Source organism: Mirounga leonina, unplaced genomic scaffold (genome assembly GCF_011800145.1).
Source record: "Mirounga leonina isolate KUSES-001 unplaced genomic scaffold, KU_Mleo_1.0 Mir_169, whole genome shotgun sequence".
NCBI lineage: Eukaryota > Metazoa > Chordata > Mammalia > Carnivora > Phocidae > Mirounga > Mirounga leonina.
The window spans coordinates 20,444,610-20,464,517 of NW_023270431.1; the positions used below are offsets into that span (position 1 = coordinate 20,444,610).

A 19,908-nucleotide genomic window follows, 5' to 3' on the forward strand; every position below is an offset into this window, starting at 1 on the left:
CTCTCTCTGATTTATTTCACTTAGCATAATACCCTCAAGGTCCATCCATGTTGTCACATATGGCACCCCTTCCCACTCTTAAAGGAAATCATTTTTAAAGGTAATCTGGGAAATATTAGTAGTTTGCCCTTCAATTAATAAAAACAATGCTCTGGAATTCTAGATATTATCCCCATATGTAAATGAACATTTTACTGGGTTTGTATTTCACTTTTAATCATTAGATCACAAATTCTTTGCCCAAATAGTTATTCACATTCTTTTCAGTTACCCCTTGTGCATGGAAGGTAGATAGCAAGAATATTTCTGCCCATTTTGAAGATTAAAACAACTGTACAGAACTCAAGTTATTTATTTTTTTTATCAAATTTGTTCAACAAATTTGGGGGCAGCTCCCAAGATGGCCAAAGAGGGGTATTCTCTAAGATGGCTATATTCTCTATGTAAGGTTTGCTGAGTAGCTCTTTTCAAGGATGAAGGGATGGAGATTGGAAATGTCTTCTTGGCAGAGTTCAAGGTACAGTCAAAATAAATAGATGCAGGGCGCCTGGGTGGCTCAGTCGTTAAGCGTCTGCCTCTGGCTCAGGTCATGATCCCAGGATCCTGGGATCAAGCCCCGCGTTGGGCTCCCTGTTTGGCAGGAAGTCTGCTTCTCCCACTCCCTCTCCCCCTGCTTGTGTTCCTTCTCTCGCTGTGTCTCTCTGTCAAATAAATGAATTAATTAATTAATAATTAATTAATTAAAATAAATAAATAGATGCTCCTATTCCTTTCTCTTTTCCAGGTAGTTATATCTCATTGCCATTTGTTCATATGTTGCTGTAATTAACCAAGTTTAGGCCAGGCAAAAGAGATTAGGTAGCATATTGCACACCCATAACTTTTTTTCTGGGATTTAGGGTGGAATGAGTTTTTCCATTTACTTTAGCCAAATGGACACATACTTCTCCAATCCCATTTTGCTATGAAGTAAGTCTTTATCAGGAAATTGTACAGTAATAGAAAACATGGAATCCATTTCTGAAGGCCTTATCCCCCTTGGTGTTTTGCTTATAACTGTAGTTTTCTGGTTGCTGTTAATAGTGTTATTGTTATGCTCTTTCCAAATCTGACTCTGGACACACCTAACATAATGCTTTGTGTATGCTGTGGGTGCTCTGACAAATTCCCAATGGTGGGTTGAGATTTTTCTGCACAACACATTTCTCTTGGTTTCAGGATAAAGAGGGAACTTGGGGTAATGGCACATGGTCTGCACAACCTAGCCCTCACCTACTCATCCTCAACAGAGACTTAATTCCAAAAACTTGTCTTTTTCATTCCTTTGTACTTGTGGGTGCAATTTTCTGCCTGAAATATCCTTTCCCCTCTTCTCTGCCTGATGAGAGTCTACTCAAGACATCAAGTTAATTGCTCCTTGATGGGATGCCTTCCCATTTCCTCCATGAAGAGCTAATCCATGCCTCAGATGGGATCCCTGCGTACTCTGTATACGTTTCAGTTGCAGCCCACATTTAACTACCTCATACTACTTATGTTTCTACTGGGGCCTCAAAAGACAGGATCTATATCTTACTCTTTATTTTTGTCCCCAGTTCTTAGTTTCATGCATAATGTTAGGTTAAATGAATGTCAATGAATGAATGAATGGATGACGGATACCTCCTTTTTCCCTTTTTCTCATATAGAACAAAATACTCTTTCTCCTTTTTTTTTTTTTTCACAAAAAATAATCATTTGCCTTTGATCATTTCCCTTTGGGATATCCCCAGTAGCCTATTTCCAAGTCCCTATCCTTTGGTTCCTGAGCATGATTTGGCATTAAAGGATGTTCCTTTATAAAGTTTTAAGAATTAAAACAGCTAACCTGTATCTCATGAGAAATATCCATTATCATTAACAGGTTTATCCTTTTTATGGCTGAACAAAACTGAAAGGATATAACTTGACTGATAGGGATTGTGTTGAATCTCTAGATCAATCTGGGGAGTATTACCATCTTTACAGTATGAAGTGCTTTGATCCATAAATATGGGATGTCTTGCCATTTATTCGGTCTTCTTTAATTTCTATTAACATGGTTTTGTAGTTTAAGAGTTCAAGTCTTCCCGAGTGTTTTTTTTTTCTTTTTGCTGCTATTGGAAATGGAATTGTTTCTTAATTTAACTTTTAGTTTGCTTGTTGCTACTGTACAGAAATACAAATGATTTTTGTATATCAATCTTGTATACTGCAACTGTGCTAAGCTCATTTATTAGTTCTAATAGATTTCTTAGGATCTAATTATTATCATTAGTATTATCATTGTATTAGTTTAATTTCCAAAGCAAAAGATGTTTGGAGATTGTTCATCTTTCCTAAAAGGCAAAACACTTGTTTTATTTTGTAGGATGGTATGTTAGCTTTTTTATCCATGCCTAGATCTAAGTTTTTATGATTTTTTAAAAGATTTTATTTTTAAGTAATCCCTACACCCAACATGGGATTCAAACTTACAACCCCAAGATCAAGAGTCGCACACTGTACTGACTAAGCCAGCCAGGCACCCCTTTTTGATGATTTTATGTGCTACTTTATATGTTTATGTCTTCTATCTTAATTTGATATTTTGAAGACAAACTATTTCATCTATTAACTGTGTTAGCATATTAAAACTATTATCTGTTAAGGTCTATAGTCTTACTGTAAAATTTGGAGTAGTTCAGAAAAGAAAAAATTTATGTATATGATTTTCTCTGAAAGAAGAAAGTGGCCATAGATGGACAATGACTGGCAGGTTCATATAGTTTTACCTTTTATTTTGCTTTATTTCTGATTCTCCAGAAAATATCTAGGGACAGTTTGGAGTTCATGGATTATGTCCTTCACCTCAGTGGCAGTACCCTGTCCAAATAAGCATCATCCCTTGTATTTGGGAAAGCATAAAGAAAGTGTATGTCAACTTTTGCTGCTTTGATTCTTCAGGGCTCATTTTGTTCACTTCATCAGGCAACTCCTGCAGATAAGTATAAATTTTATTTGAACTGCAGGAGCTGCTACTCTTGGATCAGATCCCTGCTTCTGTTGCTTTTACAGCCTTCCTCTGCTAGGAGATCCAAAGGCCTCTGGGGGAGGTGCTAACAAGTACTTGGGTGGGATCTGTAAACCTGACTCTAGAAGTGTATCGGTGCTGCCCCCTCCTCCCACCGCCACTACAGTCTTCTGTGATGTCTTCAGGGTCCTGCATAAAGGCTTCTCTTCTTATGGGTTTTAGTTCCTTATTATTCAAAAAGCAAAAACACAAAGTTACCAATGACTCACTTATTTCTGAAAGAAAATTGGAATTAAGAGACATCTGAAGTCATTGAGAGTCAATTCATTGAACAATGTTTAATAGCCCCAAAAAAGGGAATATAATCTAAAGTCCATATATGGGGCCTGGCTAAATGAACTGCATCTATAAAATGAAATAATATGCAGCCACTTAAAAAAAAAAGGTAAGAAGAATATAGTATGATCTCCTTCATGAATTGCTGATACAGGCTTACAATAATTTTTTAGGAAAATGCACAGGAAACTTAACTATGGATTACTTTGGGGAGTAGGAAGTGAAATGAAAGGAAGGTTTTAATTTTCATTTTATACTCTCCTGTTCATTTAAATTTTCTATTTTCATACGTTATTTGCTCACTTGTTTTTTTCGTTATTTCAAACATATATAAAATTAGAGCTAATAGCACAATGAACCCCCCCATGTGTTCCTCATATAACTTCAATAACTATCAACTCCTGGCCAGTCTTGTTTCTTCTGTACCACCCTACTGAAGGGTAGCAGAATATGCCATTCCAAAATATGCCTCTTTGGCATAAGGATTATTTTGAATTGATTATTTTGAGAAACAGTAGATGCAGAAATTCTGAAAACAAGAGTAGAGTTAACCTTTTGTAAGAGAAATTTACACTTATGGAGAAACTCTCTATTTTTAAGAGTATCTCCCTCTCAGTACCAGGAAGAGAAGGATGACTAAATCACAAGACAGTCTTACCAGTGGAGAAGGCACCAACTTAAATCTGCATAATAGACCTTACCCTTGCTTTTTCTGGTAACTTCCCTTAACAAGCTGCCCCTCCCCCCAACCCACCTGTCTTTTGCTTTTAGCTGAAGATGGCATTTAAGGTTCCGGCTTAAGTCATCTTGTAGAGTTACTCATTTTCCCTGGTTATTTCCCATGTATACACTTGAGGTATACATGTTAATAAACTTCAGTTTGTTTTTTCTCTTGTTAACCTGTCTTTTATTACAGGGGGGTTTCAGCCAAGAACTCAGAAGGATAGAGAGGAAATTATTTTTCCTCCCCTACACTATGCTCCCCAACTCTAAATTATTTTGAAGCAAATCCCAAACATTCTATCATTTCATTTTAAAATATTTTCAGACTATATCCCTGAACGATAATGATTTTTTAAAATATACATCACAACACCATTAACACATCTAACATTAGAAATAATTATTTCATATTCTGATATATTCCAGGGTTCAAATTTTCCTGATTCTCTCCACCCCCCTTCTATAGTGTCTTCAAATAAAGATTCAAATAAGATCGTCCATTACAGTTTATGGAAATGTCTAATTTCTTTTAACTTATAAATTTCCTTTGGTGTTTTCCCCCTTGCACATTATTTACATCATTTGTTAATGGAACCAGGCTGTTTTTTACACAGAATTATCACAATATTGATTTTGCTGGTTGTACCCCTCTGTTTTCATTTTATTGTTTGGGGTTTTTTTAATATATTTACATATATGTATTTGATTTTGAAGAAACTTAATGTTTCTATATTCATTCAGCAGTATAGAGAAGGTGGAAGGAAGTTCCTATCTCTGGGTCAATATAAAAACATTTAGAAGCATGAAGAAGAATAACACATTTCTCTTCTTGCCACCAAAGAGCAGGGGATCTTTGGGAGAGGTCTCCACTAAAAACAACAGCTCCTTTGAAGTCCCCATAGCTGCTGCTACCAATTACAGCGTTCATGTTAGTGAGTATGTTTGTTGAGAGTAATACATTTATTTATTCTGTAAATACCAATTGGGCACTCTCTGTGAGGCACTAAAGCTACAGGGATAAACAAAACAAGATGTCTCTGCTCTCCCGGAGCTTACACACAAGTGTGTAAGTGGGGAGACAGACAAGAAGCCATGATAAACAGGCTTCTTCATCTCGTCTGTATTGTGTCCAGTGCTTATCGCTCTGATTCAGTATACATCTGCTTTTATAGGGTCCAAAGAATATTTGTCCTCTTTCCTCATCACATATATCCTATTTTCCAAAGCTGGACTTCTCAAGTCTGGCTTCTCCATTTCTGGATCAACCATGTTCTAGGGCCTGTTTCTTATTTACTGGTGATATTGAAGTGATTATTCAGAAAGCTGACTAGATAGACTTGAGCTTTGCAGGTTTTCAAGGTCTCCACCATTCTCTATTGTGTACATCCAGCCTGTTCCTCTCATTTACCCTATCCTGCTGGCCCCTGAAGGCTTTTTGAGGTTGAGGACCATGCCCCCTCTTACCCTTTTATGTTTCGGATATATTTTAAATGAAAGTGATTATTAATGAATGTAGCATCTGTGAGGAAGTTTGAATGGGCTATCTTCAATTTAATAAAAGCAGAATTTGAACATTGTTTCTGAAACATTTTAGAAGATGGATTCATCTGAATCATCTATGTTTGTATGTTTATACTGCCCCCATATCCCCATTTTGTTATATATATCTGAAATACAAAGAAACTAACGAACTTTTAGGGTGTCCTTTGTACAGTTTGGTGGGTATGAATGCTCAGCCATGGTGCAAGAGAAGTTTGTGCTGAAACCACAGATCTCCTCAGATTCCTGAGATTTCTTTCTGGAACTGAAAGTGGGAACTATGTGACTACCCCTCATGTTTCCCTAACAAACAAAATAAAATCGGTCTGAAAAAATACAGGCCTATTTAGAGGAGACAGGGAAGCATGCTTCAAGATTAAACTCTTCCAGCTTAGAATTCAGTTCCTGCCGTCCAGAAGTTTTTTGTGATGAAGTTCTATCTGATTTGCTCTGCTTTGTTATTATTGAGGCATGACTCACTTAGAATTCAACACAGATGAAAATTAAGGAGTGATTTTTTTTCCTTCCAACATTTTTGTTATTCTGTGCCTCTTACTTTGTTTATTGATAAAAATCTTAGCCCTCAAAGGAATGGTGAGAATAAGCCACTGAATTCTTCTGCATGAAGAAGCCGTAGGAGTTCTCCATTTGGGTCTCCACAAATAAACACATAAAAAGACCATTCATTTAATCAAAATGCTGTCTAACGGTTTAAACTATCATGTTTGAAAGTATGGCCATAGAACAACTGGCATGTTCTCGAATAGATTATTAGCTGGAGTTTTGATTAGTCAGCAAATCTGTTTAGAAAAGAAGTAATTTGACATAAAGCAAATGACAGATGTGCTCCACAGGGAAATGTGCTTTTTTTCTTTTTAATTGTCATTTATATTGGGTCCTCACTATTGACAGTACTGGTAAGTATTCGATTTTGAGATCTCTGATATCTTTGAAGGATATATTCTCTAAACAGTGTTGTGGCAGCCACATGTAATTCTCTTTTTTCTATATTGTTCCTTTACTATATATATTCCAATGTTTGTTATGGCATGACAAGCCTTGAATGTCATATTTACTCAACAACAACAACAAAAATGCATGATATAGGGGTGCCTGGGTGACTCAGTTGGTTAAGTATCTGAGTCTTGATTTCAACTCAGGTCATGATCTCAGGGTTGTGAGATTAAGCTCTGCTTCAGGCTCCAGGCTGGGTGTGGAGCCTGCTTAAGATTCTCTCTCTCTCTCTGCATTTTTTTAAATGCATGATATAAAGTGACAAAACTACAAGTTAGAAATTACTTATTTTTAAGAAAACACATACTTATCCTCATAAATTCTGCTAACGTGTTTCTTCTGAAACATCTTTTTTCCTTTTTTTTTTTTTTTTAAGATTTTATATATTGAAAGAGAGAGCACACAAGCAGGGGGAGGGTAGAGGGAGAGAGAGAACTCCAAGCAGACTCTGCACTGAGTACGAAGCCTGATGAGGGGTCAGATGTGGGGCTCAATCCCACAACCCTGAGATCATGACCTGAGCCCAGATCAAGAGTCGGACACTTTACCAACTGAGCTACCCAGGCACTGCTTCTGAAACATCTTCTGAAGAAATATAAATTACCTGTTCTCCAGGCATCTCAAATATTTCAAGCTGTTACTGGGAAATTCGTTGAAATAAATGGGAAAATGCTGTGGACGTAAGTATATGTGCATGATAAATAGGAAATGTGAGGAAGCAAGAATTTGCAAGTAGTAATTGAGTTAAATAAGAGAAATTGGAATGAAATTCTCACACACTTCAAATCAACTGGATTTTTAGAGGCGGAATTTGACAAAGTGAATTTTGGATTCCACAGTGTTAAACAAATCAAACTTGTCAGGACCATGGAAGGCCACTACCATAAGTGTTGTAAACTATTGTTGAATCTGTCATGTGGTGGGAAAGGTGAGCCAGGATCCTAGATTTGGACTCTAAAGCTTGGCATGAGATTGTATGGAGAGAGGAGAGTTCAGACCTTTTAGAGAAGAAGCAAACAGAAACAGTCTTTGGAAGACTAGTGATGCTAGGCCATCCAAACCTGAATTTGATAGGGAAGAGGAAATATACTGAAATTATATTGACAACAGCAAAATACTCTCTCAAGAAAATGTTAGGTTTGTGTTTTTGATATGTTAGAATTTTTTTCTTCAGAAGTAACACATCTCTAAAATCAAAGCCCAAGTCAGTGGGAAAGTCTGATTCATGTTACTAACATCCACTTTACATACTTTTAAACATCAAATCATGTTTAAAATGAGGTCAGATTCAAGATCAGTCCCAGGCACAGTTATAAAGTAAGAAATGGGTACACTCCTTCATTGCTAGTAATAATGTAAACAGCCTCTTTAATTATAGAGGACAAATTAGCTACAGTTTTCAAAATCCTTAAAAGGTTCATAACTTTTGACCCACATCTAAGGATTTATTATTCTAAGGCAACATTTAAGAAGGTATAAAAAGTAATTGAAGTATGAGGCTGTTAGTCATAGTGTTCCTTATAAAGGTGAAAAAGTGGATGGTATCTAAATGCCCACAATAGGGAATTTGTTAAATAAATTACATCTGTATGATACAGCAGAAGTCATACTCTTAAAAATTATGGTGTAGAGGAGTAGTCAGTGATTTTAGGAGGATGTGCATGATGTTTTTGTTAATGAATAGAAATAGGGTACGAAAACTGAGAAGTATGAATTGAAGAGTTGTTTTTAGCTTTTTTGTGGTTAATGTTTTTACTATTTTCAACTTTAAAATCCCCTCTTGGGATCTTTCTTTCCTCCAGTGCCCTGACAAAGGACCTGCCTTCTTTTATATCTGCTCTCTTCGGGACAGTCCCAAAGCTCTCAAGCTCATTCTTCTTCACGTATCAAAATTAACTTTTTTATATATATGTATATATACTATTTTCCAAAGCTGGACTAAGTGAAGAGAATTAATCCAGAAGCTAATTTATGATAAGTTATTAATATAAAAAAATAGATTAAAGTTTAACAACTTTTCTTACATTTCAGTCACTTATTCAACAAATATTTATTATATTCTCAGTACTCTTGATCCTGCAGGAGAAACTGTGAACAAAACAAATCAAATGTAGGCCCCTTACCTGATAGTGGGAATACTTCGTTTTAGGCCAGAGGATGTGATTGTATGGGGATCTTGTGACATTGGCAGGCCAGAGGAGCAGTGGAATTTTGTGATGCACTTAAAAACTGCCATATTGCATGAGTCTTAATTTCGCATATATGCTAGCCTGTGCTCCTCGTAGTATCATTGCATTAACCTTTCTGTTTTTACTAAGTAAAATGATTTCCAAAAGGGGGAAATAGGTCTCCATGGTTTTAAAAGAAAAAAAATTTTCTTTGAGCACGGTATTGCTCTGCTCAGTGTTAACAATGTTAGATCATTAGGCCGTTTAGTAACACCTGTACTCTGAATGGAAGAAGGTATAAGCAGCCCTAGAGAATGAGCCCTCCTTGGTGCAGCCTCTGTGTTCTCTGTTGTCATTGTACTTGTAACACAACATTGCACTGTTTTTATGTCTGTCTCTCCTATACTGAAGGGTATGCCCAGTTGAAAGCTCCTATTCATCATCACGTCCTTGCCACCCAGTCAGTATAGGGTCTAATTAAATGCCTTCCTGGAAATCCAGAAAATGCCCAGTATGGACCAAGTTTATAAATAAACTACCTTAAAGAAAGGCGAATTTGAAGAAAGATGCCAGTGCTTACTGAGTGCTTCCTGTGTGTTAGACACCATACTTAGCACTTTCTATGCATTTTATAATTTAGTACAAGAACCTATGAGATCCATATCATTTTTTTAATGGATAGTGAAACTGAGATTAAATAGATTAAATACTTTGTTCCAGGTCAAATAGCTAGTGAGAGGATGGGACCATGGCTTAGACTTTTGTTATTCTAACTCCGGAGTCTATACTTTTTAACTCCAATAGCCTACACCCTTCCAAGAAAATGCTTTTTTGTGCAGGGATGTTTACTCCTTATTTACTCATCATTTATGCCAGGCATCTCCATCCTCATAGCTGGCCCGAGCTGTTTGGCTTTATCTTCTCATGAGGGAATAATACACTTGCCAGGAAAATTTACCTGCAAGTTGCAAATGCAGGCAGAAATTTCCATCTTGACATGATGTAATGACTCTTCTTTCTCTTTGTATCTTATAGTCAGGTGGAACAGAAGTTTGAGGTTGCCTTTCCACATTCAGTCTTTGGCTTCCTGTTCTGTAGGGCTGTTAAACTAACAGCTGTGAGCTGGTTGGATGTGTTTATCCAGTGCTTATATGTCCTCCATTCTCCTAGGGCTAAGCTGGCTGTTGAATAATTACAGTCCTTAATATCTTTTTTGCCTGACTTTCCATAATATTGCAACAGTAGTGTCAGTACCATAGGATGAATGCTTGAATCTTCTTTGAATCATCTACCTATTATTTGTGAGTATCTTGTCTTTTCAACTGTATTATTATTATTATTATTATTATTATTATTATTATTATTATGTCTTAAAATTCTTCTGGAACCCACACAACACCAGGCACGAAACTCAAGCATATAGTAATGATTCTAGGGAGACTAGCGCCAAATATGTTATCAGGAGAGCTAGCTTCTGGTCTGGCTCTACTACTATTTAGCAGCAAGATTTTGTGATTTCTTATCTAGGACTTGATGGGCCTCACTTTTCTCAATTCAAAAATCGGAAGGTTGGTCTAGATTGTCGGGTCTTTTCTAGTTGAAATTCGGGATTCAGAGACTTCTGTAATTTTTTTGTAGTTATTTGATTGATCAATTCTTTGTAGTGGCATTAACAGGAATAGAAATGTCATAAACTGGCCTGGATTTGCAAAGATGATACTAGGTTCAGTTTTGAATATGTGACATTTGGGAAGTAGTACGGTGTACCTAAATCTAGATATCCTTTAAGAATGGAAATACAGACTTGGATTTGAAGTTGGTAGAGGTACTGTCATTCTCACGGGCCTCTTTTGATAGTATGAGTTAGAATCATAGGCTTAAAGTAAAAGGTACTTATTTACAGCAGTCACATTACCACAGATATTGAGATCTGAAAGAGAAATACACATAATATGGTCTATCCCATTTGTTTTATACACAAGATTGGAGAAATTCCATTGGAGAAATGGAATTTGCCCCAAGTTACACACTAGCTACAGATCTAGTCTGTAGTCCAGAGTCCCCTATCTCCAAGCTCCTGCTTCATCCCTCACTGTGTTTGTTAGTTTTCCTCTTTGACTGCTTTGTAACGTGTATAATATTCTTTTGTGAGTAATAAATTCACTAATCATTCTTCATCCAAATACATACCCAAAATTATTTGTAAAATTTGGCTCAGCTTTCTGGGGGAGAAAAGCAATAAAACACGGTGTTGTTACTGTATCTGAATTTTGACCTCTATAATTAAATGGTGCTATATGAAAAGCACTGAATTGTGCAGTTACAAGGAACAATTTTGTGACATCTGTTGAAAGCTAAGTTATGGTGTACAGTCCTAAATTGTGTTCAGTACCTTTATGAGGTAATTAACTTCTCTGCATCCCTGCCCAGATCCTATGTTATGTCTGGGGTGTATAAACACTTGTGGTACTCTATGGAGTTATGATACTGAAGTAAATGTTTGTGGTGGGTCTCCATTTTGTTCTGATAACAAACTGGATACCAGTGACAAAGGTCAAATGGAGATCTGGCATCTATTTCACTACTTGCAAGACATAGTCTCGAGAATATGTAATACATATAACTCCTTGCCAGAAAACTGAAAGGAAATGATTGCATTTGAGTTCAATGTATTCTACAACAATAGTTTAGTGTGCATGAAACTTAAAACTGCTGGCTTTCTAAATACGATTTTTTAAAAGTAGACTTAGTTTATTTATTTTCTAAAACATTATACCCATTGTGTCATACTTTATGGGATAGTCTTAAAAGCTGAGATTTAAGACCAAAGAAGCTAAAAATTCTAATGGCAATGGTTACAAGATATTGAATTCTCCAGTAAAGTACTCTAGTTTAATGTGTTTGTTGATTTCTCCTGGATGTTCTATTTTCATGAGCATTTCATGTTATTATGTCATTTTACCATAATGGTGCCTTTCTTTCCCTATCCATCATGATCTCATAGTACCTTAGAAGCATCAGTATCACATCTTAAAGTCTGTAGTGGCATCTCTGTTTTATATATGCACAAATTAGTCAGGGTTTTATATAGGTGGAGACCACATCTACCCCTTCACCTAGTGTCTTCCACAGGACGTGGCATGTACCAGTCATTTAATTAATTGTTGTTGCTGGGTTTTTGTTTTTTTGTTTTTTGGGTTTGGTTTTTTTTTTTTTTTTTTTTTGAGTGATTAAATGAATGAATGGCATGTAGCACAAACTAGCTAACTAATTAACTAAAAAATTAGATAAATTAATATACTCACTCATTTACATATATATGAGAGAGGTATCCAAAGCCTCAAAAAAGAAGACTTGATGTTTTTAACAAAAGCCTTTAAAAGTACTCACATATAGGGATGCCTGGCTGACTCAGTTGGAGGAGCATGTGACTCTTGATCATGAGGTCGTGAATTCGAGCCCCAAGTTGGGTGTAGAAATTACTTAAATAAATAAACTTAAAAAAAAGTACTCAAATACCCTCAGTTAACAGGAAGGTCAATATGGCTCAGTTTTTCAGTCACCTTGACAATCTGCAAAATAGGCCTGTCATAATAGAGAAGGGTTGATGATAGAAATCTTTCTTTATAAAGTTCCCTCAGCCAAATGCAAGCTGGTGCAGCCACTCTGGAAAACTGTATGGAGATTCCTCAAAAAGTTGAAAATAGAGCTACCATATGATCCAGCAATTGCACTACTGGGTATTTACCCCAAAGATACAAAAGTAGGGATCCGAAGGGGTACGTGCACCCCGATGTTTATAGCAGCAATGTCCACAATAGCCAAACTGTGGAAAGAGCCAAGATGTCCATCGACAGATGAATGGATAAAGAAGATGTGGTATATATACACAATGGAATATTATGCAGCCATCAAAAGGAATGAGATCTTGCCATTTGCAACGACGTGGATGGAACTGGAGGGTATTATGTTGAGTGAAATAAGTCAAAAAGAGAAAGACATGTATCATATGATCTCACTGATATGAGGAATTCTTAATCGCAGGAATCAAACTGAGGGTTGTTGGAGTGGGGGGTGGGGTGGGAGGGATGGGGTGACTGGGTGATAGACACTGGGGAGGGTATGTGCTCTGGTAAGCGCTGTGAATTGTGCAAGACTGTTGAATCTCAGATCTGTACCTCTGAAACAAATAATGCAATGTATGTTAAGAAAAAAAAAAGAAGAAGAAGAAGAAGGTAGTGGGAGGGGAAGAATGAAGCGGGGGAAATCGGAGGGGTAGACGAACCATGAGAGACGATGGACTCTGAAAAACAAGGGGGGTGGGAGGATGGGTTAGCCTGGTGGTGGGTATTGAGGGGGGCACATTCTGCATGGAGCACTGGGTGTTGTGCACAAACAATGAATCATGGAACACTTCATCTAAAACTCATGATGTAATGTATGGGGATTAACATAAGAATAAAAAAATAATTAAAAAAAAAAAAAAAGTTCCCTCAGCCAAAGGAGAGGTAGAAGTGCTTTGTTCTTTACTAAAACCTGAACAACAAAAGACTTAGCCCAAGGTGTGGTCAAGGCAGCAATCCTTGAAGCTGGGTCCCTGGTAACTTTCCTCAAAAGACCCTTCTGCCCCCCTGAGCCACTGTTCTATCTAGTAAACTTGGGCAGGACAGGAACAAGAAATTAATTCTACCTGTGACTCCTTCTTCACCATGTGGCTTTTGAGAAGCCAGCATTTGAACTCCTGCTTTATAAAGTCAGAGTATCAGTGCTAACCTATTTGGCCAAGATATTATGAAAAGTAATTTAAGGCTTAAAAAAAAATTCATGGTGGAAGCCACATTTTTATACAGTGTTGCCATAATATTTGTCTCTCAGTCTAGTGGTTACTTCAAGGCCCGAAATGCAGGAACATGTATGGTTAATATACATGGTTTGTTTTTGTATTCTAAAAAAGAATGCATGGTTTCAAAAAAAAAGGAAACTTTTTTTCTTCACAGCCTTTTCCCCCACTGAAACTGAAAAAGGAAAAAGAAATTATGCAAGCTTTTTTGAAAGTACAGACAAATTTGGCATTTCACTTATGGGAAAATTTTGCAAAATTGTACTGACTAAAAGTGATTTTTGTTTTGGCTTTCCTGTGAAGCCATCCAGAAAGGTCAAAAATTACTGGCATTGCTTTTGTATAAAACATTTCACATAGACTCCACTTGTAATTCAGCCAAGTACATAATTCAGGTCATCGGTGACACACATATACACACGTTGGAGCTGGTCAGTGCACAGAAAGTGGTCATGAAATGTGGACAATATTACCTTATGGACAGACCAAACTGCACAGATTACAGCAAAGGAAACTTTGCATTAACGTGCTTGGGAACCGTTTCCTGAGCTGATCCCTGCCCCCATCCTCCCTCAATGGGAAAACCAATTGTTTACTGATTACAACAACGACATCACTTGGCAAACATTTTGGCCTAAACTCAATCTGTGACATCAGTCTCCTTCAGGGTTTTCCACATAAAACAGATTCTCCAAAGAAAACACAGAAATCGAGCCTAAATTTGAAATCCATTATTACACCCTCTAAGGTTTCTTTAACTTATCTCAATCATGTATTTCTTAATTTTTATTTTATTTCCAAGTAGATATTATCCAACACTTAACAACCACAAAACATTCACAGTGTTTTTTCAGAGTTTCAGTCAGATAGTTCTTTATAGTTATCCTCACCCAACTCCCTTTTTATGGGGGTTATGATATCTTTCTTTGTTTCTCTATACTTAGGATCACTGATTTGGAAGTGGCTTCCATCACTTTGTTTGAGGAAGGAAGTAAACATTATTCTTTGACCCCTTAAGACAAGTTCATCTTGCTTTTATGAAGAGTGGCTGTGTGATCAAGAGGAAGTACTCTCACTAAAGTTAGAAGGACTCCGTGATGGTGCACGTGTTTTGTCACTTGTCAGAAAATGAAACAAATGAATGGTATTTCACTCTCATGTAAGCACCTCCTCTGCATATATTTACCTGAAATTATTAGAGTTTTCCCCACTTTCTGTTTTGTTAGGTGGGTTTCATGTAATATTTTGATGCAAATGGCCCTAACGCAGGTGGAAGTCCTGATGACCACAGTCTCCCTGTTGAAGGCAGGGGAGCAGGAAGGACCAATGCAACAAGAGTGCCAAGGTAATGGGAGTTGTGATATTGTACGGGCAGTGTAGGGCAAGAATTGTCTGTGTATCATGTGAGTTGAGAATAGGTTTAACATTCTCATATCGAAAGAGTTACATTTGGAAGCTGTTCCTTGGCAAACAGAAATAGGTGAATATTCTCATATCTTCTGGAATGGCTGCTACACAGGAATGAGAGTCACTCCAGCCACTTTTTCCTGTTTTTGGTAATGGTATGTTCACTTTCATTATTCTTTAAGACAAAGAAACTTTGTGTCCAAAGGCTAAAAAAACATGATTTTTTAAATTCTTCCTCTTAAACCCCTTCGATACTTACAGAAATGCCATTCTTAATATATTGATTCCATGGGGTGCAATTTTACTTTCATCTCACTGTTTTCCTTTCCCACTAGCACGTGGCCTTTATTCCCACTGAATTTTTGTTCCCATATCTCAGTGTTTTACTCTTTGCTCTCTCTTGGTTTAAATAATCTTCATCATCTGCCTCCCAGCATTACACTTCTGGATAGTCCTCCTAAGCCTTCCACCAGAAGAAGATAGTTGAGGTACAACTGTGAATATTAAAACTGTACCTTAGACAGCCCTCCACATTCCTACCCTAAATCTGTATCATCTTGCCTTCTTTGGTAATGTGGTAAGCCCCCTGGGCAGGGACAACCAGTACCTCTTTGTTCTACGGCAGGCAGCACTCTAACCACGGTCAATACATGTTCGTAATAATGAAAGATGAAAGGAAGTGTCTGTGTTCAGCAAGTTAGTGCCAAATAAGTGTGGAGGCCAAATGAGGCCACGAGTGCCAAACCACAGGGGTTTGAAATAATATTTAATATAACATTGTCTCATTGAATAACAAATCTTACATTGTAATGTCTGAGTCAGATCTTCCCTTGGTGCCAGACTTCTCTACTCCTTTAATCTTCCCCTCAAGATATTTCAAGTTCATGAGGCTCAAGGTAACAAGACCCCCTTCCCCCCCACCATGTAGTGAGCAGAAAACAAACCTCCTGATGAATGTGGAAAAAAGGAACTGGATGTGAGGGCCATGGATTCTCTGGGAATCTGACCAAGTGTCTACCATGAAGTAAACTGAAAAGAAATGAAAGTTTGCCATTAACCTAGCTATTGTATAACCTCAGTTACCTAGCTAAAATACGAATTATAAGTAGTTAGAAAAAGCACTAAGACTACTAATATTTTAGAAAAGGGAGGTCACAAGTAATTTTTTTTTTCTGCATTTTTCTGTGATTGTTAGAAATCATAGCTAATGGCAGCACCATTAGCTCTGTAACTCATAAAAGAAGTACACATGGAATAACAAGAGTGAAATGACAATTCAATAAAATTTGACATTGCAAAGATTGGTTATTTCCTATCTTTGTATTATCAATATAGAACCTTAATTGTCCTTTCCATTTCAAATGGAAGTTCATACTTTCTAAGGTGATTCAGAACAGAGGGGCAAAATGGAGCAAAATAATCTCTGTCCTTCATATGGTTATAAAATGTTTACCAACCAGTCTCTCATTTTTTGCAGCCAAACTTCTCAAAATAATAGTTCACATTCTCCTTCCTTATTTATTCTTCAAAGCATTGTGATTTGGCTACTGCCCTCACTATTTTATTGAAAGGGTTCATTAAGTTTCCCAGTGTCTTCCTTGTTGCTAAATCCTGGGACATTTTCTTCTTTTCTGTTATTACTTGAAAGTCTTTCCTTATTTGGTGTCTTTGCTTTCTTTCTCTTCTGGTTCTTCTAACACTCTATCATTCTTTCTCATCTTCCTTTCTTGACCCCTTTTCCTCCAGAAAACAGCCAGCCATTGATTTTTTTCTAGAGTTCCCTTCTCAGAATTCTCTCTCCTCACCATACCAGAACTCATGGCTTCAGCTATTACTAGCTGCAAATCCATACCACCAGCCCAATGTTTACCAGACCTGTATTTCCCACTGTATGTTGTTTAATTAGATACATCATTCTCCCCACTAGACATCAGAATACACCAGGTACCTCATACTCAATATGTCTAAAACAGGACCTGCCCCCACTTTTGAACTATCTCCTTCACCAACAAGAAGCTGTGTACCATTTCTATATTTTGTACCTTGGTGAATAGCCAGGAGTGCTTCTCAAAATTCCCTGTATTTCTTCCTTTGCTCTCCAGTCTCATTAGTCACTCATTAGTATTGAGCGTACATCATAAATATTTTCTTGTTCACACCCTCTTCTCTCTACCCTCATAGCCATTGGAACATATACCCTTCCCCAGTCAAAAGCTTCTGTCTTTACCCCATGTTGCCCTAATGGTTCTTCAAGAAAGCATACCTGATCAACTCATTCCTCTTCTCACAATTTGTCATTTGCCCCTACTTGCCAACAGTATAACAAATCCATCTGCTTGCGGCTAGCCTTTCCTTTCCTCATCCTGCAATTACACCCTATACTGTAGTCATGTTGAGTTCTCTCACTACCCATACTATTTCTTACCTCTATGCTGTGATACTTATTTCTGCCCCTGCCTTGTATATAGTTTCCATTCTTGTTTGCATAGGGACTAGACCCCTGTTACCTCCTCTGTGCAGCTTTCACAGGGCACTCCCTTGCAGAATTAGGTGCCCAGCATTTATGTTTCCATAGTTTTTATCATACCTGGTTATTCATGCATTATATTCAAATTATCTTTAAACATATCCTCTTCCTCCCTCTGGACCATGAGATCTTTAAGAGCAGAAGCTATGTCATATTCTTCCTTGTACCCCTGGTACAATGTTGAGCCCATAGTGAAAGGTTAGTAAGAGTTTGCAGAATGGGGGGCGCCTGGGTGGCTCAGTCATTAGCATCTGCCTTCGGCTCAGGTCATGATCCCAGGGTCCTGGGATCGAGCCCCGCATCGGGCTCCCTGCTCCGCGGGGAGCCTGCTTCTTCCTCTCCCACTCCCCCTGCTTGTGTTCCCTCTCTCACTGTGTCTTTCTCTGTCAAATAAAAAAAATCTTTAAAAAAAAAAAGAAAAAGAATTTGCAGAATGGATCATTGTCTTGTCCAGAGTAACCTTACCTTTCACATTCCTGTTCTAGTAAGCTTATGAATTCATCACTCTTCTCCATGTATTCTTTATGTTTTCTCTTTTCTTCCTCCAACTCCAGTATGGTTTGCCTATGAGATTTTTCTGCCATTAAAAGCTGTTCCAGGATTCGTCTATGAGATTCTTTATGTTTTTCCATGACTTTGTCCAACTACAAAAGAAAATACATTTATAGTGTGTTTACTGCAAACCCTTCAATGAACCCTTCATTCACTGTTTTAGAAATGTCTAAGTTTTGACTAATTTAGCAATGGGTTTCTGATCTGTTTGTTTTTTTATCATTACTCTTGTTAATTGATACTTTTTGATGCATTTCAACACAAAGGTAATCTTTTTATTGTCATTTTTTTTTCCCAGAGAGAATAATTGGTGCCTCTGTAGATATGAGAATAATTTCCCCATATCCCTTTTCTGACACTTCCTCCTCTCTCCAGAACAACCTTGTCAGAGGAATGACATAAAGAAAAGGAATCCTTGCATAATGTTTGATTCTGAGGCAACCTAACTGCTGTCCTGCCCCAGCCCTCCGTATAGTAGGCCTGTTGAATCACATGGTCTGTTTTTCATCATATTATGCATCAAGGTATTTGCATATTTTTAAAATTCTTATTAATCAGTTCTTTGTTGGCTGTGTAGTATTAATGTGAACAAATGTCAACACCAAGTCCTTTCTGGTTTCTGTGGCCTACTTATATCTCTATTATAAAATGATCACCCTGTGCCTGAGTTATGTGTTTGTCTTCCCTACGAGACTGTGAACTCCCTGAAGGCAAGGCCTACATTGAATTTTTAAAAATTCTTAGCATCTACATAAAAAACAATGAAATCTTGGCATTTGCAACAACATGGATGGATGTAGAGAGTATAAGGCTAAGCAATATAAGCCAGTCAGAGAAAGATAAATACCATATGATTTCACTCATATGTGGAACTTAAGAAACAAAACAAAGGGGGGGAAAAGGGGGACAAACCAAAAAGCAGACTCTTAATAACAGAGAACAAACAAGAGTTACTGGAGGGGAATTTAGGGGTGGGGAATGGTGAAATAGGTGAAGGGGATTAGATGTGCACTTGTCTTAATGAGCACAGAAATAAATCCATGCTTATAGGGTCAAATAATCTATGACAAAGAAGGCAAAAATATACAATGGGGAAAAGACAGTCTTTTCAACAAATGATGGTGAGAAAGCTGGAGAATTATATGCAAAAGAATGAAACTAAACCACTTTCTAACAGCACACACACACACACACACACAGACTAACACACAAAACCTCAAAATGGGTTGAAGACCCATGGGTGAGACCAGAAACCATAAAACCCCCAGAAGAGAACACAGGCAGCAATTTATTTGACATCAGCTATAGCAACATTTTTCTAGATATGTCTTTTAAGGCAAGGGAAACAAAAGCAAAAATAAACTGTTGGGACTACATCAAAATAAAAAGGGTATTAAAGAGGGCACGTTCTGCATGGAGCACTGGGTGTTATACGCAAACAATGAATCATGGAACACTACATCAAAAACTAGTGATGTAATGTATGGTAATTAACATAACATAATAAAAAAAAAAAGCTTTTGCACAGGGAAAGAAACTATCAACAAAGCAAAAAGGCAACCTACTGAATGGGAGAAGGTATTTACAAATGATATATTTGATAAGGGGTAAATATTCAAAATATATAAAGAACTTATACAACTCAACCCCCACCCCCCCCAAAAAAGGTAAGGGGCAGTCACATTGAAAAATGGGCAGAGGACCTGAATAGAAATTTTTCCCAAACAGTCATTAAAATGGCCAACAGACACATGAAAAGATGCTCAACATC

The 19,908-nt window shown here is 37.3% G+C and overlaps 2 protein-coding genes across 3 annotated transcripts in view; one reads left to right on the forward strand and one right to left on the reverse strand.

Moving 5' to 3' along the window:
- CMSS1 (cms1 ribosomal small subunit homolog) overlaps positions 1 to 19,908 on the forward strand; it is a 380,974-nt gene that overhangs the window by 97,448 nt on the left and 263,618 nt on the right. The window lies entirely within an intron of this gene.
- Positions 1 to 19,908, reverse strand: part of FILIP1L (filamin A interacting protein 1 like) — a 111,657-nt gene that overhangs the window by 88,202 nt on the left and 3,547 nt on the right. For both annotated transcript variants that reach the window (XM_035015214.1, XM_035015215.1), the window contains exon 3: positions 18,051 to 18,229. In XM_035015214.1, coding sequence (XP_034871105.1) covers positions 18,051 to 18,229 — 179 coding nt within the window. The remainder of the gene's footprint in view (positions 1 to 18,050; positions 18,230 to 19,908) is intronic.